The 24,958-nt window shown below is 52.1% G+C and overlaps 1 protein-coding gene and 1 non-coding gene across 5 annotated transcripts in view; both read right to left on the bottom strand.

Annotated features, from left to right (window-relative positions):
- Window positions 1-24,958, bottom strand: part of B9D1 (B9 domain containing 1) — a 41,897-nt gene that overhangs the window by 772 nt on the left and 16,167 nt on the right. The window contains exons 2-8 of one of the 4 annotated variants that reach the window (XM_077968759.1): window positions 22,687-22,756; window positions 20,470-20,538; window positions 17,670-17,781; window positions 5,841-5,937; window positions 5,331-5,393; window positions 1,734-1,801; window positions 1,116-1,403 (exon numbers count right to left, since the gene is read on the bottom strand). In XM_077968759.1, coding sequence (XP_077824885.1) covers window positions 1,261-1,403; window positions 1,734-1,801; window positions 5,331-5,393; window positions 5,841-5,937; window positions 17,670-17,781; window positions 20,470-20,538; window positions 22,687-22,749 — 615 coding nt within the window. In that variant the 5' untranslated portion in view covers window positions 22,750-22,756 and the 3' untranslated portion in view covers window positions 1,116-1,260. 4 annotated transcript variants of the gene reach the window in all.
- MIR1180 (microRNA mir-1180) lies at window positions 2,460-2,515 on the bottom strand. The gene has a single exon (NR_128341.1). It is a non-coding gene; the product is annotated as a microRNA mir-1180 (primary transcript).

Consider the following 24,958-nt stretch of genomic DNA (forward strand, 5'->3'; position numbering starts at 1 on the left):
AGATATGCCTGGCTGTGAGGGGTAGAGGTGAAGATCGTTCCAAGTGAGGAGGCTGAGGAAGAGGCAAGGACACACCCCTGCTCTAGGCTCACTGCACATGGGGAGTGGGAGGAAAAAGATTCCACTTAAGAGGGCTGCAGGGGACTGAGCGGGCTTCAGTAAGGCCAGAAGGCAGAGGGAACTTCCTGTTCCGAGAAGATGGTGGGAATCACAGGAATTTTGCTGCCAACAGACCGTGAGTTCCAGAACGCACAGTGAGTTCTGGGGAGGGCACGGGAGTGTTTGTGAGACAAAGAGCAGAAGAGGGTCAGCCCAGATGGTCTCAGGGCAAGTGCCCATGACAGTCCAGGGCAACATGGGCGAGGCTGGGAGGTGGGGGTGTGCCAGGAGCCTGTGGTTTCTTTTGGATCCCGCTGAGGGCAGTATCCAGGCTGGGGCACCATGTCTGCCTAAAGCTCAGTGGCAGGACAGAGAGGGCCCAGGGCTGCCTCGTGAGGTGCCAGGGATTCTTGGGAAGGTAGGGAGGCCCAGGGCCAGGGCCCCCAAAGTAATGCTAAAGGGGTTCTGCTTCCAGAAGGGCCCGGACAACCTTAGAGGTCAGGGTGTTGAGCCAGGGGGCTCACCTTCCTCTCCTGCGACCCCAGCCAGCAGCCTCCCACCTCTGGGAGATTTCGAGCCCCCATCCTTGGACTGTGGGTAGGGAGGAGCAGAGAGGGGAGTGGGCAGCCTGAGGGTCTGCTGTCCCCCAGGTACCTCACCATCCAGCTCCCGATAACAGGGTTCTCTCCTTGCCAAGGGAGGCTGGTGGCCAGGAGCATGGCTGAGTGGGTGATTCTACTTAACCCCCAAGCCTCCAAGGAGGGTGCCATGCCCAGTTCAAGGAACAATGTGTTGAGGTATAGAAAAGGCCACAGCTGTGAGTGGCAGAACCTGGTGATGTCAAAGCTCCCATCCCAGATGCCATCCTGCTGCACGGTCTGGTCTTCTGGCAGCTTCCATGGCACAAGGGGTAGGGACAGGGAGGGCCCTGGAGGTGGGGCCAGGAAAGGCCCAAGAGCTCCCAGCTCCTGTGGGGGAGGGGCTAAACAGGAGAGAAGGCAGCCCCAGGCCTAGGCTCTCTGAAAATGAGACTTTATTATATAAAACTATTCTGTGTGCCCCCAGCTCCCACCACCAGGCTGCCCTTCAGGCTGATGGCCAGCCGCCTGACTCCGGGAAGGCAGCCCTTCATTATCAGAAACTCTGCAGCCTGGGGAGCCTTCACTGGGGGAAGCCCTGGGGTGGGCTGGGCCGCGACACACCCTGTGTGTCCAAAGGCCCAGTGTCGTAGCCCAGCTTCCTCATGTCCTTGGTCACCACGTTGAAGAGGAGGGTGACAAAGCCCTGAGAACGGACACGGGTCACTGGGGACAGAAGGACAGCATCAGTCAGGCTGGGATGGGGCAGAGACAGACCCAGGTTGATCTGGGAATCTCTCAGCCTCAGTGTTCTCATCTGTAAAATGGGGACAACAGCGCCTGACCCATGTCCCTCACTGGGAGGTAAAGGGGCTGCCAGGACAGGCAGACATGACAAACCCTCTGTGCTCCAACCAGGCCCTCATCTGGGAACATCTGTGGGCTAGCTCCCATGTGCCTGGCAGGTCCCCGGCATTCACCCCAACCCTGGGCCCATCTACTCCCAGGTTCTAACCTGTCTGGGGGCTGAGGGTAGAGGAGGGGAGGGAGCTTTACCTTCCCGGCCTTCACCCTGAGCCACCACCTTGGGGTCTGTGTACTCGGGTCGCCGCCCCATGAACCAGCTGGGAACACAGAAGAACACAGGTGAGCAGGGCCCCACCCGGGCATTCTTGGCCTTGGACAACGCTGGATGTAGGCTCTCTGTTCAGAAACCAGTACTCCTGCTCCAGCTGCACCCCACCCCCACCAGGAGTCAGGCCCTAAGCAGAGCCTTCCTGGTGGCCGGGCTCCAGCGTGGTGCTGTCCCTTGCCGGGGTCACACAGCCTAGCCAGGCCTCAGGCGCTCTGTGGGCCACGCTGCCTCCGCTGGCCGGTTAGGCTTTTCCGTCTCTGGCTTCCATGGGTTTGGTTCACTGGGAATGAGAGCTCAGGGAGATTCTGGGGTGGGGGTGCTGCCTGAACCCCCAGAAATCCCAGAAAAGTGACAGCAGCTGAGGTGGGGGAGGGGCGGGGACAGTGTGACCCTCCAGCCTTCCTGGAAGGGGGGACCCTACCCCAGAGAGTCTGTGGGGTGGGCAGAAGGGCCCGAACTGGCCTCCTCAGCCTTGCCTCCCACTAGTGTGGGGTCCAGGACATGTCACTTCCCATCTTGGCACCCACCGCAGGCCCTGCCAGGGGTGGCCCACAGCCACCAGGCTGAGCATGTGCCCTCCCTAGCCCCAGACCCCAGTCGGGCCGGGCGGGAGGCCAGGAGGCCGGGGGTGTCAGGCCCCGCCGCCGACACACCCACGCGAGCCGGAAACAACCAGGAGCACTATTCCCGGCCGGGTGGGTCCGGCAGCCGCGGGCTTCGCCCCGCCGGGACTCGCGGCCCCGCCTCCCCTGCACCACAGCTCCCAGGGCCCCCCGCAAGGACACACCCAGCCCCCGAGGGTCACTGGCAACCGTGGCGACGCAACAGCCCACACACCGCCCTCCTGTCTCTGAGGTGGGCACCAGCGCTCACCTGGGGCTGCTGCAGAGGGGCCCAGGGCAGGAAGGGGCTCCCGGCTGCTGCAGAGTTGGCCTGTGGAGACCACAGCCAGGGAGCACTGCCCACCAGCCCCCAACCCCAAGGAGGAAGCCAGGGAGTGAAAGCCAGCGGGCGCTCCCCAGGGGGAAGGGATGGGCAGCCACAACCCCTGCGCCAGTTTCTCCTTCGGGAGAGTGAGGCTGTCACAGCACCCACCTCACAGGAGGCTGTGTGTGAGGACAGGGGCCTGGAAGCGTCCCCACTGTGCCCAGCAGATCCCAGCCCGGCGCTCACATGGAGCTCCCGTTCCCACTGAATTTCTTTCCTGGGGTCCACCTGGGTGGTCTGCTTAGCTGGCTGGGGTGGGAGAGACAAGACAGACTGTTCTGGGAGGGCATTCCAGGCAAGGACCTGAGGCAGGGAAGGACCCCTCAGGCTGGAGGAACTGAGGCGGATGGGAAGCAAGTGGGCAGAGGCCATGGCGTGGGCAGGGCCCGACTACCAGCCTGGCAGCATTCTGGTTGAAGTTCATCCTGACAGAGGCACAGCCTGGGCGGGTTCTAGCAGGCGAGGGGTGCAACCCCAATTGTGTTTTAGGAACACCGTTTTTCTTGCTGTGTGAAGACTAGACTGGAGGGGTTGCAGCAGGCTGAATGGCGGCCCCTCAAAGACAGCAGATCCTAGTCCTGGGAAACCGTGCACGTGACCTTATTGAGAAACAGGGTCACGTGCACTTTGCAGATATGATTAGGCTAAGGATCTTGAGGCAACTATCCAGGTGGACCCTAAAGGCCATCACAAGTATCCTTATCAGAGAGGGAGACAGAGGAGGTGGCCCTGTGACCGTAAAGGCAGGGACTCGAGTGGTGAGGCCATAAGCCAAGGAAGGGTGGGGCCCCCAGAAGCTGAAAGGGCAATAAACAGAGTCTCCACTAGAGCCTAAGGAGGGAGCACAGCCCGGGGGCGCCTTTCTGGGCCCAGTGACCTGGATTTTGAACTCTGGCCTTCAGCACTGTGAGGACATACATTTCTGCTGTTTTCAGCCATCACATTTGTGTGTTTTGTTGCAGCAGCCACCGTGGGAAACGAATACAGGGGTCAAGAGTGTTTGAGGCAGGCCCTGGGCCAGCGCTGGAGGATGTGGGGAGAGGCTGGGAGAGGGGTGGGGATGACCGAGGCCTCAGTCTGAGCAAGGAGCCTCCACATTTGGGAAGATTATGCCAATCAAACTGCCTTCACTAATAGACCCTTTCCCCCGTTTTTGTAATCCAAGCACATACTGCCTTGCCCAGTTGTGAGCCCCTCCACAGGGGCTCTGAAACCCTTTCCTCAGTGAGCTGTTCCCTGAAGGCCCAAAGTCCTCCTTGGAGCTGTGGGCGGTGGAACAGGGTTAACAACCCAGCCCGGATGGCTGTGTGGGTCCCTAATCCCTTAGGCCTTCCCAACCCACTGATAGGCACTGTCTCGCTGCCTCCCTGACAGCCTGTGGCATGGGGATTGTCACCTCCAGGTGATACTGGCCCAGGTCATCTGGGAAAGAAGTCCTTTGCCACAGGGTGGCCTCCCAGAAGGACTCCTGGGGCAGTGGGCACACAAATTCTCAGGCTGAGGTCAGTGGAGACCCTGCCGTTCCTCCCCTCCACGGCTCTCAGAGCTCAGTGAGGCATTCTCGGCCCTGAGGCATGATGCTGTCCCTCCACCCAGCAGGGCTCTGGCCTGGTCTCACGCCCAGTAGTGGCCAGGCTCGCAGGGGCTGCTTGCTGGCTGCTGCCCTGGAACCCAGGGAGTCCTCCATGTTCCCCTTGTGCCTCACTGATCTGCTGGGGGGCGGCAGAGGCTTGCTGCCCAACTGTGCTAATGGGCCTCGAGTCAGAAGGCCAGGGCCCAGCTGGCCCTCTAAGCTCCCACTTGGATGTGGGCAGGAGTAAGAGGCCTTCCTGCTGGGGCTGCATCCCGGCATCCCCTGGGCCCTCTTTGCAGGCCCTTGTGTCCTGGCCCCTCCCTGCAGGCCCTTGTGTCCTGGTCCCTGCCCGCCTCCCTGATGTCTCCCTCATTCTGCCTGGCTTACCACTTACTGGCCACACTGCCATCCTGGCCACACTGCCATCCTGGCCACACCGCCATCCTGGCTTCTCCTAGCATGCTAAGCTCATGCTGTCCTCAGCCTGGCAGGCACTGTTCCCTGTGCCTGGTGTTCTTCCCCGGCTCTTCCCTCCACACTAAGCCTCTGCACAAATGTCAGCCCCAGCCAGAGACTCCCACATGTAAAGCCGTTGATCATGATTACTGTTCCAAGGTGTCTGACTCATACTGCTATATCCTCTTGTTTCCCACCTTTTAATGTCACATTATGTCATGAGTATTTTCCCATCTGACAAGAGTTTTTCCTCTGCTCCATCTGACACACAGATTTTTCACAGGGCACAGGTTAAAATTGCCCGGCCTCCTGCTGCTAGAACAGGGCTGAAGGGAGCCCCGTGACTCAGCACTCCCAGGGGACCTGTTTCTATTTGTCCCCAGTGGGTGGAGCAGCTTGCAGATCTGAGGAGGCGACCAGGCACAAACTGAGGGGTAGGATGGGACATCCGTTCATCCAGTAGATCAGAAGGAGGGGCTGGGGTGATGGGTGTAAGACTCACCTTGTAAACTTCTGCAGTTTGGATGTAGACTCTGGGACAAACATGGGGATGGTCCTTTTGTGCCTGAAACAAATGTTTTTGCAGACAGACGTGCTGAGTAACAGACCTTTCTGAGCCTCCAGGGAGAAGAAACACTCACATCAGGCCAGTGCAGCTGCAGTGTGGGCCAAGTCAGGGCCAATGCCAATGAATCCAACCTGTGCTGAGCACCGCTGTGTCTGGGCCAGGTGCTGAGCGCCGGGAGACAGCCTCATGGAGAACAGAGTCCCTCGGGGTCTTTTCTTTTCTGGGGCCCATGACCTCCCCACCCCACCTGGTGTGTGGCTGGCACCAGCCATCCGAAAGGTTCTCCTCCCAAATACAGGCTACACCCCCCCCAGCCACTAGACTGAGCTGCCCAGGCCCCTGGGGACCCCAGAGCATTCCCAGCCTGAACCTAAGACAGAAAACGAGGTGAGGTCTGTCCTAGGACAAGCCCTGCCCAGGGCCCAGGTCAGAGTGAGGACCTACCGGCCAGGTGAGAAGGGCACGTGCACGGCCCCATAGCCTCGAACCACATCGTTCCCGAACACATCTGGTCCATACACGCTGAGCACGATCTGTGGCCCTTGGGAAGGACAAGGCAGGGGGTGGGCACGTGAAGACACACAGGGGAGGTACAGGGCAGACAACAGGGTGTGTCCAGCTGAGGGGGCTCAAAGGATGGAGCTCAAAGTCCTGGGACGGCAGGCTTGAGAGGGGACAGGAGCAGGCATGGGAACCCAGACTCTGCCAAAGACTTCTGCTCACCCTGGTACTTCCTCTGTCTCCACTGAGGCCTGGGCATGCGCTCCACACCCCGTCTTTTTTTTTTTTTTTTTTTTTTTTTTTTGTTGAGACGGAGTCTTGCTCTGTCACCCAGGCTGGAGTGCAGTGGTGCTCACTGCAAGCTCCACCGCCTCCCGGGTTCACACCATTCTCCTGCCTCAGCCTCCCTAGTAGCTGGGACTACAGGCGTCCGCCACCACGCCTGGCTAATTTTTTTGTAGTTTTTTAGTAGAGACGGGGTTTCACCGTGTTCACCAGGATGGTCTTGATCTCCTGACCTCGTGATCCGCCCGCCTCGGCCTCCCAAAGTGCTGGGATTACAGGCTGAGCCACCACGCCTGGCCCATACCCCTTCTCACCACTGTGGAGTCAGGGCCCACTCAGTCACTCCGTGTACAAGGAGGCACTTCCGGAGGCCTTATTGTGGGCCCAGGGCCCCAGCTATGATCAGGGCTGACTAAGGGCCTCTGCTCTCTGGGTGCTCCCTTCCTGGTGGAGGCAGGCTCATGGGACTGGGGTGGCGGGGGCTCATTTTGGGGGTGTCTAGGAGAAGTCAGAGAGAAAACAAAAACCTTCTGGGCATTCTCCTTTAAAATATTAGAGGTATTATAATAGGTGTGGTTGTTTTCACCATCGAAACACCGCTTTGTGTTGCCATCGAGGTGCATGAGGTGCTTTCACCTCGCCAGTTTCAGGTGAGGCACCAGCCTGCCAGGCTCTGATCCTGCAGCTGCGGCTGAGGCAAGTTGGCCAACCTCTCTGCCCCGTTTCGTCATCTCTAAAACACACGAAATAGAACCTAATGCATAGTAACTGCTCAGTAAATGTGAGGGAGAGGTTTGTGCCCTTACCATTACTACCTTCCACCAAAGTTAACCATCATTCTGAATTTTATGAAACTACCTCTTTATTTTTCTTTAAGACTTCACTGCCAAAGAATGCATCCCAAAGAATGCATCTTTACTTTTACCAATTTTTTTTGAAACTTTATACAAAAGGAATTATACAGTATGTTGATTTTTGTGCCCAGCCTCTAATCCAAAATTATGTCCACGAGATTTTCTCAAATGGTTTCCTGTAAAGGGGTGTGTTCATGTTCCATACCAGGTAACATTCTGCGTGGGAATCTGCCACAATGGCCGTTCATTCCAGTGCTGAGGGACACGTGGGCTGCCCTTCCTGTGGGGGCCACGCACACAGTGCTGAGCACCATGGTGCAGGCTCTCGGTACTTGCGTGCACACATCTCTGTTGCGCACACACCCAAGAAGGACACTGCACAGGGCCCATGTATGTTCCCTCCCAAAAGGTAACAGCAAGCTGCCAGCATGGCCCTATCAGCCAGCACTCCCCCAGCAGTGGTGTCTGATGCCTGCCCCTCTACACCTCACCAAAACATGACATTACCAATCTTTTAAATTTGGGCCATCCTAGTGAGTGAACAGTGGTAGCTCACTGTAGCTTTAAATTACATTTTCCTTCATTTTAAATTTTTCTTACTGAAATAAGGTTGAGACCTGTACCTGTTTCTTGGTCACTTGGATGTTCTCTTTTGTGAAGAACCTACTCAAGTTTCTTGCCCGGTTTTCTACTGGATGGTCTTTTTCTTTTTTCTTCATTAAAAACATGTTTTTTGAGACAGGGTCCTGCTCTGTTGCTCAGGCTGGAGTGCAGTGGTGCAATCACGGGCTCACTGCAACCTCAGCCTCTTGGGCTGAAGTGATCCTCCCGCCTCAGCCTCGCAAGTAGCTAGGACTACAGGCGTATGCCACCACACCTGACTAATTTTTAAATTTTTTGTAGAGATGGGGTCTTACTGTGTTGCCCAGGCTAGTCTCAAACTCTTGGGCTCAAGCGATCTTCCAGCCTCAGCCTCCTGTAAGTACAGGGATTACAGACGTGAGTCGCCTTGCCTGGCCTGGCCTTTTTCTTATTTTTCTTATTCTTATTTCTTATTCCTTTTTCTTATTTTCTTATTTCCAATTTTTCTTATTGATTTATAGCGTGTATGTGTGTGTGTATCCTGGTACTTATCTTTTCACTTTTAGTGATGTCTTTGGATGAACATAAGCCCTTAATTTTAATGTAGTCAACGTCATTGATCTTCTCCTTTAAGGAGTCCTCCCAGAAAATCTTCTCTTCCCCTGATATCATGGCTATAGTCCTCTATGCTACATATCCATCTGAAATGGACTTGTGTGTATGAGGACAGGCTGAAGTTTTTTTCTATGTGTATCAAATTGTCCCAGCACCATTTATTAAAAAGAACAGGCTGGGAGCAGTGGCTCATGCCTGTAATCCCAACACTTTGGGAGGCTGGGGCGGGCGGATCATCTGAAGATGGAAGTTCAAGACCAGCCTGGCCAACATGGTGAAACCCCATCTCTACTAAAAATACACAAATTGGCTGGGTGTGGTGACATGTCCCTGTAGTCTCAGCTACTCGGGAGGCTAAGGCAGAATTGCTTGAACCCAGGAGGCAGAGGTTGCAGTGAGCTGAGATCGTGCCACTACACTCCAGCCTGGGAGACAGAGCAGGACTCCATTTCAAAAAGAAAAACAAAAACAAAAACAGAAACAAAAATTAGCCAGGCATGGTGGCGCATGCCTGTAATCCCAGCTACTTGGAAGGCTGAGGCACCAGAATCGCTTGAACCCAGGAGGCAGAGGTTGCAGTGAGCCAAGATCGCGCCACTGCACTGCAGCCTGGGTAAGAGAGGGAGACTCTGTCTCAAAAAAAAAAAAAGAAAGAAAGGCCCCTCTTTCCCCTCCTACTCTGCAGTGCCACCTTTGTCTGAATTGATGGTCTACATGTGCTTAAGTCAGTCTTGGGGATCTCTATGAATCTGTCTCTCCTTGTCCCAAAATTACATTGTCTTAAGTATTGTGCTTTATAATTGAAGTTTGCTATCTGGTAGAACAAGTTTTATTTTGATATTATTATAAAGAATATATTTGGCTGGGCATGGTGGCTCATGCCTGTAATCCCAGCACTTTGGGAGGCCGAGGTGGGCGGATCACGAGGTCAGGAGATTGAGACCATCTTGGCTAACACGGTGAAACCCCGTCTCTACTAAAAAATACAAAAAATTAGCCGGGCGTGGTGGCGGGCGCCTGTATTCCCAGCTACTCAGGAGGCTGAGGCAGGAGAATGGCGTGAACCCGGGAGGCGGAGCTTTTTTTTTTTGAGATGGAGTCTCGCTCTGTCGCCCAGGCTGGAGTGCAGTGGCCGGATCTCAGCTCACTGCAAGCTCCGCCTCCCGGGTTTATGCCATTCTCCTGCCTCAGTCTCCCGAGTAGCTGGGACTACAGGCGCCCGTCACCATGCCCGGCTAATTTTTTGTATTTTTAGTAGAGATGGGTTTCACCGTGTTAGCCAAGATGGTCTCGATCTCCTGACCTCATGATCCGCCCACCTTGGCTTCCCAAAGTGCTGGGATTACAGGCTTGAGCCACCGCACCCGGCCAAGAATATATTTTTAAAATATCATTTTCTATTTACTGTTGGCACACAGAAAGCAACTTTCTGTCAAGATACATTGATCTTATATCCAGAATCACGCTAATCTATTAATTCTAACAATTCATCTATAGATTATTTTGAAATTCTACATAATCATGTTGTCTATGAATATTTTGTTCTTCCTTTCTAATTCTTATACCCTTTATTTGTACAGCATTGATGGTGATAACAAGCATGCTGATCTCAGAAAAATCTTTCAACATTTCACTAGTGAAAGTGATGTTTGCTCTAAGCTTTTCGTAGATAATCTGGATCAGGTTAGAGAAGTTTCCTTCTATTCCTAGTTCACTAAGCTTTTATCATGAATGGGAGTTGAATTTTACCATGTGTTTTCTCCATTTATGGGGATGATCATGATTTTTCTTTTCTTTTCTTTTCTTTGTTTTTGAGATGGAATCTCGCTCTGTCGCCCAGGCTGGAGTGCAGTGGTGCAATCTCGGCTCATGGGAACCTCTGCCTCCCAGGTTCAAGCGACTTTCCTGCCTCAGCTTCCTGTGTAGCTGGGATTACAGGCATGCACCACCAAACCTGGCTAATTTTTGTATTCTGTATTTTTAGTAGAGATGGAGTTCCATCATGTTGGCCAAGCTCAAACTCCTGACCTCAAATGATCTGCCCGCCTTGCCCTCCCAAAGTGCTGGGATTACAGGTGTGAGCCACGATGCCCGGCCTGACTCTGACTTTTTTTTTTTTTTTTTTTTGAGACGGAGTCTCGCTCTGTCGTCCAGGCTGGAGTGCAGTGGCCGGATCTCAGCTCACTGCAAGCTCTGCCTCCCGGGTTCACGCCATTCTCCTGCCTCAGCCTCACAAGTAGCTGGGACTACAGGCGCCCGCCACCACGCCCGGCTAGTTTTTTGTATTTTTTAGTAGAGACGGGGTTTCACCGTGTTAGCCAGGATGGTCTCGATCTCCTGACCTCGTGATCCACCCGTCTCGGCCTCCCAAAGTGCTGGGATTACAGGCTTGAGCCACCGCGCCCGGCCTTTTCTTCTTTTTAATGTGATGAATGACACTGATCAATTTTAGATTTTTTTTTTTTTTTTTTTAGAGACAGGGTCTTGCTATGTTTCCCAGGTTGGTCTCAAACTCCTGGCCTCAAGCAATCCTCCCACCTCAGCCTCCATATGAGCCACTGTGCCTGGCCAACTTTAAATGTCATAAAACCTTTGTATTTTTGGAATAAACCCTACATCTCATGACGTATTATATTATCCTTTTTTTTTTTTTTATCTTGCTAGTTTCTGAATACTTCATTTTTGAGTTTTGAATTCAGTTTCTGAATATTTTGCTTGGGAGTTTTGCAACTATGTTCATGAGTGAGTTTCTTCTTTTTAATGTCCTCAGTAGGCTTTGGAATCAAAACTATCCCGACCTAAAAAAGTTGGGGATGTTTAATCTTTTCAATTGTAGGAGTTTGTGTAAGTCTGCTGTTACTTCCTCTTCTTTTTTTTCTTGCACTTCTGCCATGGAAGGTGTCATTCTTTAAATGCCTGGTGGAACTCAGTAATGAAGACATTCAGACTTGGAACTTTCTGAGAAATTTTTGATTATAGATTCAATTTAATAGATATAGGACTACTCGGATTCGTATTCCTTTTTTGCAGTTTTGGTAGTTATCTTTTTCTAGGAATTTGACCATTTCATCTACCTTGCCAAAGTGATAGCAAATAGCTTTTCTTTATATATTTTTATCTTTTTACTGTCTGCAAGATCTGTAACATGTTCCTTTTTCATTCCTGCCATTTCTGTCCTGTTTTCTTCTTCTTCATTTTTAGAAATAGGGTCTAGCACTGGCACCCAGGCTGGAGTGCAGTGGCATGATCATAGCTCGCTACACCACCAAACTCCTAGGCTCAAGCAATCCTCCCACCTCAGCCTCCCAAGAAGCTGGGACTACAGGTGTGAGCCACTGTGCCTGGCCAATTTTTGGATTTTTTGTAGAGACAGGGTCTCACCATGTTGCCCAGGTTAGTCTCAAACTCCTGGGCTCAAGCAATCCTACCGCCTCAGCCTCCCAAAGTGTCAGGATTATAGGTGTGAGCAACCACGCTTAGGCTGTTTTCTCTTTCATTGTCTTAACTTGGGGTTTTCAGTTTTAAAAACCAACTTTTGCCTCTTTCATCTCTTCTGTTGTAAATGTGCTTTCTGTTTAATGAATTAATTTCTGCTCTTTCTCATTCTATTCTTCTGATTTCTTTGGGTTTAACTTGCTATTCTTTTACTAATTTTTTTTTTTTTTTTTTTTTTTTTGAGACGGAGTCTCGCTCTGCCGCCCAGGCTGGAGTGCAGTGGCCGGATCTCAGCTCACTGCAAGCTCCGCCTCCCGGGTTTACGCCATTCTCCTGCCTCAGTCTCCCGAGTAGCTGGGACTACAGGCGCCCGCCACCTCGCCCGGCTAGTTTTTGTATTTTTTAGTAGAGACGGGGTTTCACCGTGTTCGCCAAGATGGTCTTGATCTCCTGACCTCATGATCCGCCCGTCTCGGCCTCCCAAAGTGCTGGGATTACAGGCTTGAGCCACCGCGCCCGGCCTTTTTTTTTTTTTTTAGATTTGACTTTCACTCTTTCGCCCAGACTGGAGTGAAGTGGCGCAATCTCGGCTCACTGCAACCTCCACCCTCCAGGATCAAGCGATTCTCCTGCCTCAGCCTCCTGAGTAGCTGGGATTATAAGCGCCCGCCACCACGCCTGGCAAATTTTTTTTTTTTTTTTTTTTTTTGAGAGGGAGTTTTGCTAGGCTGGAGTGCAATGGCATGATATTGGTTCACCACAACCTCTGCCTCCCAGGTTCAAGTGATTCTCCTGCCTCAGCCTCCCGAGTAGCCGGAATTACAGGTATGTGCCACCACGCCCGGCTAATTTTGTATTTTTAGTAGAGACAGGGTTTCTCCACGTTGGCCAGGTTGATCTCGAACTCCCAACCTCAGGTGATCTGCCCGCCTCAGCCTCCCAAAGTACTGGGATTACAGGCGTGAGCCACCACACCCAGCCTACGCCGGGCTAATTTTTGATATTTTTAGTAGAGATGGGGTTTCACCATGTTGGCCAGGCTGGTCTCGAATTCCTGACCTCAGGTAATCCACCCACCTCGGCCTCCCAAAGTGCTGGGATTACAGGCGTGAGCCACTGCACACAGCCTTCTTTTACTAGCTTCTTTTTTTTGAGATGGAGTCTTGCTCTGTCGCCAGGCTGGAGTGTAGTGATGTGATCTCAGCTCGCTGCAATCTCCACCTCCTGGTTTCAAGCGATTCCCCTGCCGTAGCCTCCCAAGTAGCTGGGGCTACAGGAACGCACCACCACATCCAGCTAATTTTTTTGTATTTTAGTAGAGATGGTGTTTCACCGTGTTGGCCAGGCTGGTCTTGAACTCCTGACCTCGTGATCCACCCACCTCAGCATTCCAAAACGCTGGGATTATAGGCGTGAGCCACCGCACCCAGCCACTAATGTCTTAAGATGGATGCTTAAATCATTAATTTTTCAGCCTATTTTCTTCTCTAACATGCATTTAAAATTACAAAATTGGTCGGGTGCAGTGTCTCACGTCTGTAATCCCAGCACTTTGGGAGGCTGAGGTGGGCGTATCACCTGATGTCAGGAGTTCGAGGCCAGCCTGGCCAACATGGTGAAACCCCCGTCTCTAATAAAAATACAAAAAAATTAGCTGGGCGTGGTGGCGAGTGCCTGTAATCCCAGCTACTCGGAAGGGTGAGGCAGGAGAATCGTTTGAACCTGGGAGGCAGAGTTTGCAGTCAGCCAAGACCGCATGTCATTGCACTCCAGCGTGGGCAACAAGAACAAACCTTCATTTCAAAAAATAAATAAATAAGGCTAGGCATGGCAGCTCATGTAATCACAGCACTTTGGGAGGCCGAGGCGGGCGGATCACTTGAAGTCAGGAGTTTGAGACCAGCCTGACCAACATGGAGAAACCCTGTGTCTACTAAAAATACAAAATTAGCTGGGCGTGGTGACTCATGCCTGTAATCCCAGCTACTAAGGAGGCTGAGGCATGAGAATCGGTTGAACCCAGGAGGAGGAGGTTGCGGTGAGCTGAGATCGCACCATTGCACTCCAGCCTGGGCAACAAGAGCAAAACTCTGTCTCAAAAAATTAAATAAATACAATTTAAAAATAAAATAAAATTATAGAATTTCCTTTTGTCCATGACTTTAACTGCCCCCTGTAAATTTAAATAGCTCAGTATTTTTATTATCATTCAATTAAAAATTCCATTATTCCATTAGTATTTCTTCTTTGACATATGGGTTATTTTTAGAAGTTGTTTTCTTATTTTTCAAACATATGGAGATTTTTCTCATGATCCTTGTTATTGGTTCCTAGCTTAAGTTCACTGTGGTCAAAGAAAATACTCCACTCCCCCTGAAAAGTTAAAAGAGTTCCAGTGAACTGGCTCTGACTCACTACCGGATCACCACTGACAGCTGAGTCTACTTGCTTTATTGCCTCTCCCCATGCCTCAGTCGACTCATTCTACTTGTGAGGAATTTCAAAGTAAATTACAGATCTCTGGACACCTTCCCCAAAATAGTTCACTATGTGTGTCAGCAAATAGAGCTCAATATTTGTTCACAGTTCTTTCGAGATAAAATGTATGCATAATGAAATATAAATCTTAAGGGTACTATTCAATGGATTTTGACAAATTCATACATCTGTGTAACCCAAATCTAGCTGCTTTCAAGATTTTCTTTTTGGCCAGGCACGGTGGCTCATGCCTGTAATCCCAGCACTTTGGGAGGCTGAGGTGAGGTCAGGAGTTCAAGACCAGCGTGGCCAAGATAGTGAAACCCCATCTCTACTAAAGACACAAAAATTAGCCGGACGTGGTGGCGGGCACCTGTAATCCCAGCTACTCGGGAGGCTGAAGCAGAGAATTGCTTGAATCTGAGAGGCAGATGTTGCAGTGAGCCGAGATCCCACTACTGCACTACAGCCTGGGCGACAGAGCGAGACTCTGTCTCAAAAAAAAAAAAAAGATTTTCTTTTTGTCTTTGGTTTTCAACTGTTTTATTATCATGCACCTAGGGGTGGGTTTCTTCCATTTATCCTGCTTGAGGTTTGTCTTCTTGAATTTGTGGCTTGATGTCTCTCATCATTTTTGAAAAAAATTGTAGCTATTTATCCCTTCCAATATTATCTCTATTTTGTCCTCTCTCTTCTTCCAGGATGCCAATTCCATACGGCCGACTTTCAGTATTCTCTGTCTCCTACCTTCTCGTCTATATTTTCTATTCTTGGGTTTCATTGTAGATATTTTCCTTTGACCTAGCTTTCAGTATATAATTATCTCTTCAGTTGTGTTTAATCTGCTGAATTCCTGCTTTTGGTTATCATATTTTTCAATTCTAGAATTTCTATTACAATGTTTAAAAAATAGGGCCAGGCATGGGGCTCAAGCCTGTAACACCAGAACTTTCTTAGGCCGAGGTGGAAGGATTGCCTGAGTTCAGGAGTTCAAGACCAGCCTGGCCAACATGGTGAAACCCCGTATCTACCAAAAATACAAAAAATTAGTCGGACATGATGGTGAGTGCCTGTAGTCCTAGCTACTCTAGAGGCTGAGGCATGAGAATCGCTTGAATCCAGGAGGTAGAGGTTGCAATGAGCTGACATGGCGCCACTTCACTCAGACAGACAGAGCAAGACTCTGTCTGCAATTAAAAAAAAAAAAGAAAAAATCGGCTGGGCGTGGTGGCTCATGCCTGTAATCCCAGCACTTTGGGAGGCCGCGGCGGCCAGATCACCAGGTCAGGAGATCGAGACCATCCTGGCTAACACAGTGAAAACCTGTCTCTACTAAAAATACAAAAAAAAAAAAAAAAAAAAAAAAAAATTAGCTGGGCACGGTGGCAGGCGCCTGTAGTCCCAGCTACTCAGGAGGCTGAGGCTGAGGTAGAGCTTGTAGTGAGCCGAGGTCTTGCCACTGCACTCCAGCCTGGGCAACAGAGTGAGACTCTGTCTCAAAAAAAAAAAAAAAAAGTCAGGCTTCCTAGTTCTCTGCCATAATTCTCAGTGTGTTTTATCTCTTTTGATCATAGTAAAAATGTATCTGACAATTTCAGTGTCTGGAGATTGTTTATCTCTGTTGCCTTATTGCCTTATGTTTGCTGGTTATCATTTATGTTGTCTTGATTCTTGTGTGCCTTATTATATGCCAGATATTACATTTGAAAAAATATATAGAAATAATTTCATGTCTATGAGATGTTATCTTTCTCCAAAGAGTTTTCTTTCTTTCTTTTTTTTTTTTTTTTGAGACAGGGTCTCACTTTGTCACCCAGCCTGGAGTGCAGTGGCATAATCTCTGCTCACTGCAGCCTCGACCTCCTGGGCTCAAGCGATCCTTCTGCCTCAGCCCCCCAAGTAGCTAAGATTACAGGCGCCCACTCCCATTCCAGGCTAATTTTCGTATTTTTAGTAGAGACAGATTTTCACCATATTGCCCAGGCTGGTCTTAAACTCCTGAGCTGAGGCGATCTGCCTGCCTCAGCCTCCCAAAGTGCTGGAATTACAGGCATGAGTCACCATGCCCAGCCCAAAGAGGTTTCTTATTTGCTTTTGTCAGGTGCCTTGGCTGTAACAATCTTGGAGCTGAATAGAAAAATCAGGAGGTTGAAATCATCAGGGGCCGAGCTGAAAGCCCTGTGAGGCTGCTCTGCTTCTATCTCTCCCTTATTCCTAGGGCAGCTCTTTGAGGTCTTAACCCAGTTTGGAGAGATTTATCTGAGGCCCTCCTCCCAACCCCTTGGAAGGCTCTGAACATCAGTTTTTCTTGTGTCCTGGGCCCAGGGAGGCTGTCAAAAGTCTTGATCAGTCTCTCAATCACCTCTATTGAAATCAGCAAACACTCCCAGAGGAGACAGGATTGGGGTAACCTCTCTGGATTTCTGTTCTCCTGGATCTTGCCTGGTAAATCTCTTCTACTTTGCTAGCTCTCTGATGCCTTTGAGGTAGTTGCTTTTTGTTTTTGCTTTTGTGTATTTCATTTACCTCTCCTACCTGTCCTCGGCAGGAGAAGACTGGTCCAGTACCTACAGTACCTATTGCACTGTTCTAGGAAGTCGATTGCAGCTTCCTGCTCATGGATGATGACAGCAGGATGGAATTCCCTGCTCAGGAGGACCACTAGGCATTTTCTGCTCCAGACCCTCTACACCGTGGTGAGCCTAGGCCCAGGCCACGTGCAGTAGAAAGGCCTAGACTGTGAAATCAGATGGGCCTGAATTAAAATCTACACTTGGCCACTAGATGGAAAGCAGAAGGCAAATGATGTCATTTTTGAGTGTCAGTTTCCTCATATGGGAAAAGAAATGGAGAGAAATCTCTCCAGCGGGTATGATTGGGAAGCTCGGATGAGTCCACACAGTGAAAGTATTCATAGTCCCCATGGAGACTAAGCCCAGGCTTTGTGCACAGTAGGCACTTATGAAGTGCAAGTGAACGATCAGAATGGTTAATAACCACCAGCCAAGGTAGAAAGTAAGCAATGCCAGCCAGGAAGCCCTTGGGAAAGAGGTTAGATACAGGACGCGGGAACGGTATCCAGACAGATGGATCAGCGTGAATAAAGCTCAGATGAAGGAACTTGAGGGACTAGCACAGAAGCAGCAAGTGCCAGGGTCTGGCCGGAACACAACACACCATGGGAAGTCAGCAGGCACAGAGTCAGGCCTCCAGGCCAGACAGCCGCAGCCCTGCATGCCAGGGTGGGGAGCCTGCCTTTTACAGGCGTGGCCACTAGGCCTGATGCACTCTGAACTTACAGAAGGCCAGCTGCACAGCCCGTAGCAGATGAAGGGGGTGAGCGGGGATGAGGAAGAATAGGAGGCAAAGGGACAGATGGCGAGAGAGAACGTTGAGGGCTGCTTCAGGAGCCCAGGTGACAATCTGAATGTGAACAGTCAAGGGCTGGATGAGGCAGAGGCTGTCTTGGGGGTGCTGTGTGAAAGCTCTGCCACCCTACCCCGCAGGGCCCCTGCAGACTCACAGCCGTAGGGGTTGGTGCTTTTAAAGGTGACATCAATGGGGAAGTTCCACACCAGTGCTTGCCGCACATCTTGGCTCTTGGACGTGATCTGTGAGATCCCCTCCTCCAGACCCTGTGGGGACAGTGACAGAGACGGCTGGATTCGGAGCAGAGCCAAGCTGCTGCGCCTCCTCCCCTTATCTTCAGCAGGCAGTTGGGAGGGCTGTTTCCTCAGCTATCTTCTCCCAATACACTAACTTCCAAACAAAGGGGGCTAAGAGATGATGGAGTACCTTTTAAGCCTGTTCTATGACAATGCCGTAGCATGACAACCCTGGGAGGCCAGCCACTCTCCTGGGCCCAAGGGCACTAGATCAGTTCCCAAGCTCTTGCCCCCCTGAAGGAAATGGTCCAGCAGTGCTTGCACTCTCCTGCATCCCCACCCTCACCCGAGTATCCCCATCGGTAAATATAGATGTATTTTCTCCATCAAAAACAGTCCTTTTTCAATTCCGCTGCTTCTTCCACCCACCAATCCATTCTCTGCTCCCTTTATAGCAAAACTGCTTCAAAGAGCTGCCACAATTACCGGCTCCAATTCCTCCCCTGCTATTCTTTTGTGACCCCACTCCAATGTGACTGCTGGCTCCAGCACGCTACCAAAGGGTCTTCTCCAATAACGCCTGTGACCAACAGTGCTAGATCCAATGGTCCTTTCTCTGTCCTCGTGTTACTTGACTCATCGGCGGCACCTGGTGCAGCTGCTTACTCCTTGATACACTGTCTTCCCTTGGCTTCTGGGTCTCTCCACCGCACAGGGTGCCCCCTGCTCTGTGGCTCTTGCTGGTTCCTTCTCAGTGTTGCCGTCCTAAGGCTGCATCTTTGGCCAGCTTGTCTACCTGTACTTGGTGATCTCATCTGTCCCATGGCTTTCAATGTGTTCTAGATGTCGATGATTCCCAAATTCAGGTCTCCAGCCTGGTCCTCGCCTCTGCACTCTGGATCAGCACCTCCTCTTGGATATCCAGTGGGTGCCTCAACCTTAACCCACACCAGGCTGAGCTCCAGGTAGCTCTCCCCAATCTGTTCTTCTCACTGAAAGGCAGCTGCCCACTTCTAAGTGCTCAGGCTAAAAGCCCTGCTGTGAATCCTAACTGCTCCTTCTCTCAGACCTCACATCTATCAGAAGAAGCCAGCGGCTCTATCTTCAGAGTATACTTGCAGTCCAGCCCCTCCCGCCACCCCACTGCTGCTGCCCTACTCTCCCATCTCCACTGCTCTCAGAGCCAACTGGGTTGCCCGCTCTTGCCCTTTCCCCGAGTCTATTCTTGTCGTAGAAGCCAGGGAATCTTCTAAAAATATAAGTCAGATCACTTTCTTCTCTGCTGAAAGCTCTCCAATGGGATCCCATCTCCCTCTGAGTAAAGGTCACAGTCCTTACTCTGACCTTCTAAGTTCTACAAGACCTGCCCAGGTGCCCCTCTGCTCCAGCTCCAGCCACTCTCCTGCTGGCTTGCTCTCCAGTGGCCACACAGCCTCCTTTCTGGTCCTCAAACATGCCTGGCAAGCTCCTGCCCCAGGGCCTTTGCACTCTCTGCTCTTTCTGCCTGGACAGTTCTTACGGGTTTCCACATGGCTTGTTCCCTCACCTCCTTCAGGTCTTTACTCGAAAGTTACTTTCTCGGCAAGGCCCTCCCTGGCAGCCTTAGCAAGATCGCAGCCTCCCTCTCATCACTCATCCCTGTCACTTCCTGGCTTGGTCTCCCTTTGGCACTTCTGGCTTACTAACATCCTAGAATATGCACTCCTTATTATCTGACCCCCAGCAAGAACATGCACTCCGGAAAGGCAGGGGCTTCCGGTTTGGCTTTGCTCACCCCTGCATCCCCGGCACCCAGAAGACAATCAGTGAAGGGAAAAGATGGATTATCATCTCAGTTGTACAAACAAGGAAACTGAAGCTCAGAGGGCTTAAATAAGTTCAGCCTCCTTTTCTTTTCTTTTTTTTTTTTTTTTTTTTTGAGGCAGAGTCTCACTCTGTCGTCCAGGCTGGAGTGCAGTGGCGCGATCTCCACTCACTGCAAGCTCCGCCTCCTGGGTTTACGCTATTCTCCTGCCTCAGCCTCCCGAGTAGCTGGGACTACAGGCGCCCGCCACCTCGCCCGGCTAGTTTTTTGTATTTTTAAGTAGAGACGGGGTTTCACCGTGTTAGCCAGGATGGTCTCGATCTCCTGACCTCGTGATCCGCCCGTCTCGGCCTCCCAAAGTGCTGGGATTACAGGTGTGAGCCACCGTGCCCGGCCAGCCTCCTTTTCTTAAACTGCGATGAAGGTGAAACAAGCGCTCTGCAAACAGCAGAGTGCACAGTGGGCTGAAGTCGTCACCATAGTCCCTCACCTGGTGGAGGCGAGCTACGCCTTGGAAAGTCCTGGAAGGAAAGCTCCTACTCTGTCTTCTGACTCCAGGTCCTCCCCACTGGCTGAGGAGGGGCCAAATGGTGAGCAGACTGGCCAGTGTCCACAGCTCAGCCACAGCCAGGCTGGCTTACTGGGGCCTGCCTCCTGCTGCAGGCGTTGCTCTTTGCTGCTCCAGGCAAGCTCACAGGGTAGGGCGTGTGAGTGCAGTCTTGGTGGCTGGATCAGGGAGTCCAACCGTGGCTATGTCCTCTGCTCCTGCTTTACCAGGAACACTCGTGTTTGGGTTCCCCTGAACTCAATGTCTACCTCTCAACTGGTTCTGAATCGGGAGGGGAAGGGTATGACACCTTCAGAAACCCCAAAGGTCATGAAGGCAGTAAGGGAAGCCCAAGAGTCCAGCTTACCGCTGTGGGGGCCCAGTCCTGGCCGTACACAAAGCAGTACTTGCAGTAGAGGTCATCATACTCTGGAAACTGAAAAAAGCACAGACAGATTCTGTCGACTGGTGGTATTCATGCTAAGGCCAACGCATTTGCTAGGCAGGTGCAGCCAAGAGGAATTCTGAATGTCAGACACCTGGGAGTGGGTCTAAGCGACAGCTGGAGATGTGCACGTGGCGTTCAGAGGAGAGGCTGAGGACCAAGATGCGGGAGTCCATGGGAGACTCCCAAGTGCCACAGCCCCTGGCTTTTGCTCAGGCTCTGCCTTCTGTCTGATTTGTCCTTCCTACTTCTTCATCTGGGAAACTCTTGCTCACCCTTCAAAACTTACCCTTCAGGGAGCCTGCCCTAACTCTCAGGCTGGTTTAAGGTCTCCTCTTGGCTCCCTTAGCCCTGTGCTTCCCTCCATAAAAGCAATGATTGCCTGTGTCTAAGTCTGTCAGTTCCTCTAGACCATGAGCAGAGCACAGATTTAATGCCTTTCTGTGTCCCCACTGCCTGACACAGGGCTGGGCACAGATAAGGTCTAAGGCAGGGATCCCCAACCGGTACCAGTCCGTGGCCTGTTAGGAACGGGCCCACACAGCAAGAGGTGGGCAAGAGGCGAGCAAGCAAAGCTTCATCTGTACTTACAGCTGCTCCCCGTTGCTCGCATGACCATGGGAGCTCCACCTCCTTATCAGACCACTGGCAGCATTAGATTCCCATAGGAGCGCGAACCCTACTGTGAACTGCACATGTGAGGGATCTAGGTTGCATGTTCCTTATGAGAATCTAACGCATGATGATCTGTCACTCTCTCCCATCACACCCAGATGGGACCATCTAGTTGCAGGAAAGCAAGCTCAGGGCTCCCACTGATTCTACATTATGGTGAGTTGTATAATTATTTCATTATTATTTACAATGTAATAATAATAGAAATAAAGTGCACAATAAATGTAACGTCCCCAAATCATCCCAAAACCATCCCTCGCCACCTCCTGTCCATGGAAAAATTGTTTTCCACGAAACAATTGGTGCCAAAAAGGTTGAGGACCACTGGTGTAAGGGAATGGTGCTGAATAGAAAGGTCTGAGAAGCCATCATATGCAAGACTGGAGCTGAGGCCCGAAGAGAGGGAGGTGCTGAGAGCAGAGGAGGGAGGAACAGTGTGACTGTGAGTATGTGTGTGTGGGGGGGGTCAATGATGCTGAGAGCACAGACACATGTGACTCAGCCCAGCCGAGAGCCCCTAATGGGATAGAACAGGAGAGTGTGGAAAGACGGTCTTAGGCACTAGGCTGAGGCAGAGGCGGACAGGGTGGGAGCACGGAGTAGTATCCCTGATGAAACAGGAAGGCAGGAGACACCTACAAAGCATCAGGCCCTGTCAGAGCCTTACCCAAACCGTCTCAGTCAATCCTCACAATAATATAATAAAATAATAGTAAACACCACCTCCAACAGCCTGGAAGGACAGTGTAGTGAAGCTTTGAGGTCAGATAGGCGTGGGTTCAATTTCCAGATAGAATAGTTCCTTTGGTATGTTTCCCCGGCTGTAAAATGGGGGTGTTAGTAGTGACTGTCTGGCAAGATTGTAAGGATGGACCAGTGCCGAGCACCAACTTTGGGACATATTGAGGACTTGGTGAGCGTTGGTTTATATTTACAATAAATGATTCCTCTAAAGTGTAGGGGGATGGAGAGTAGCGTCCCTCAGGCCTGGCAGGCACACCTTCCTTGGGTTATTCCAGGCCACCACCATTGTTGGATGGTTGGATTCGAACCCGAGTCCAAGGATCTAGGGATTCAGAACGTAGGACAGTAGCTCCACATCGGACACGGCACAAATGCTGGAAACTCAGCCAAGCCTAGGCTCCTCGCGTTACACCCTGGGAGGCTCCTGCCAGTGATCCAACCAAGTGGGCATGATCCGTGCGAGGGTCCACAGGCTTGGCCGAGTGTGACCTCCGTACTAGCTCAACATCTCGAGGTCTGCTTCTATTCCTGCCCATCGGGACTCAGGATCCCGGCAGCCTCGCGCCAAGCCCTCCAATGCTGGCTCCCCTCCCCCGCCTAATCGAGAGGCTCAGAGGAATGACGTGGCTCTCCGGGGGCCACGGGGCAACCCGGGGGGTTGCGGGAAGGGCCCCGGGGGACGCTGGGGGACGGGCCCCAGCGGGGTCCACGGCCGCTCACCTGGGCGCTCTCCACCTGCCCGTTGACCATGAGTAGAAAGACGCTAGGACTCGCGGTCGCCATGGCAGGGCTGGGGGTTCCGGGGGGACCCACCTAGGCCGCGCGCGGTTGCTAAGAGACGCCGGCGTTGCCCTAGAAACAGACGGCGTAGCGCGCAGGACACGTTTCTTGGCAGCGACACCTTCGCGAAGGCCACGCGCGTGTGTGTGTGTGGGTGTGGGTGTCGGTGTGTGGCAAGCGCAGGCGCAGTGAGCAGGCGCCGTCATAAGGGGGCGAGGCTTTTGCGGGGCGGGGTACAAGGGGGCGGGGCTCCACACCGAGGCTCCACCCCTCCTGGGGCAGATATGACCGAGACCTGGGGCGGGAGCGTTGACCTGTGGGGTAAAGCCAGCCCTACCGCTCTACTCAATTGCACCCTCAGGGAGTGTGTGTTCACTCTGACTCGGCCCGTCTCCACCTCCCCGCCGAAGCGCGGAGGCAAATGAGAGCTGAGTCCTGGGGAGCAGCGCCCCGACTCGCCCGCGGCAAGCCGAGTGTTTAAAATGCATTCAGCCACTAGATGTCGCTGTGGCCCCACCGCGAGGACGCGGAGGGAGGTGCTGCGGAGCGCGGCGGCGTGACCACAGCTGTCCCGGCTAAGGCTGGAAAGCCGGGTGCTCGGACCAGGCTCCCCAACTGGGGCCAAGCAGCGTCCAAGCAGGTGAAAGGGACGCGCTCTTGTGGCTTGGAGACCCTCGCCCTCGAAAAAGTTTATTAAACAAACTTGGGAGGGACCTCAAGAATCCTTACATCCTGCGGGGCGCTGTGGCTCACGCCTGTAATCCCAGCACTTTGGGAGGCCGAGACGGGCGGATCACGAGGTCAGGAGATCGAGACCATCCTGGCTAACACGGTGAAACACCGTCTCTACTAAAAATACAAAAAAATTTAGCCAGGCGTGGTGGTGCACGCCTGTAGTCCCAGCTACTCTAGAGGCTGAGACAGGAGAATGGCGTGAACCCGGGAGACGGAGCTTGCAGTGAGCCGAGATTGCGCCACTGCACTCCAGCCTGGGCGACAGAGCAAGGCTCCGTCTCAAAAAAAGAAAAAAAAAAAAAAGGAATCCTTACATCCAAGCCATCGCTTTAGTTTGAAGCTGGGGAAACTGAGGCCCGCAGTGGGCGGCGCCTGGCACTCCAATCAGCTAGCGTTCAGGGGAGTTGCTAGCTAGAATTCACGAAATCTGTCAAGATACAGTCTTGAATCTTCGTGGCCTGTCACATAGTAAGCACTTGGTAACTGCTAACTTGTTGATAAATGAGTAACTGAAGACATCTCCATTTTACAGAGGAGGAAACAGATTCAGATGGCAAAGGCAGGTAAGTAGCTAAGTCAGGATTCAAACCCAGGACTCCGGAGGCTAACAACCCCCACCGCCTCTGTCTTGTCCTGGGCCAGCCCAAGAGCATCTGTTGGCACAGATGTCAAAGGAGATGTTGGAGACATTATCTCAGATCCAGGAAATGAAGGGATTCACAGGTGTGTAGACTCCCGGGAGGCCAGGCTCCAAGCAGGGACCTCAGGTCATCACACCCTGCAGCTGCCAGCTTGGGAGCAGACTAGGGGAGTCCCATCAGCCGTCTGCACGAGGGAGAGAAGGAGCAGTCTCAGCCCAGCCTGCACTCACCGAACCATCCCCTGCCTGGTGAGCAAAGATATTTGATCAGGGGACGGGGGGCGGTGGGTAACCAGGTTCACACATCTGACAAGAGCAGCTGGGGGAGGGTGCGGGTGGGCTGATGGCCCAAGTGCTGCACCCAAAGCTCAAGACAGGGCCCATTTCCCCTCCTAGAGAGGGGGGTCATACTCCCTTCTTCCACCCCTGGTTAAAGTGCTTTCACTCTCTGGTTAAAGTGCTTTCTCCCACACATTCTATCAGTCTCACTCAATTCTTTCCTCCCTTTGGCCTTTGAGGCTTGATATTGCTCAAAAGTTAGTTTTCAGCAAAATGCTTGTAGTTATCGAATAACTGGAGGGGCTCCCAGTAGTTTAAGACCTGGCTATACCAAAGACTGCCCCACATTCGAATAGGACACAATGGGGGAGTCTCCCCAAGGGGTAGGAAGTTCTAGGGTGGCCTTCAGGGGTGCAAATAAGCCCAAACCCTGGTTCTTGGGGAATGAAAGACTCCAGGATAGGATGGGAGGGTGACCAGGCCTAACTTTAACAAGTCTAGTGGCATTAGAAGGGACTTCAGGGGAGGGGGTCTCAGGGACTTGCATAGGGCCTGCTG

The sequence above is a fragment of the Macaca mulatta genome, chromosome 16 (genome assembly GCF_049350105.2).
Source record: "Macaca mulatta isolate MMU2019108-1 chromosome 16, T2T-MMU8v2.0, whole genome shotgun sequence".
Lineage (NCBI taxonomy): Eukaryota > Metazoa > Chordata > Mammalia > Primates > Cercopithecidae > Macaca > Macaca mulatta.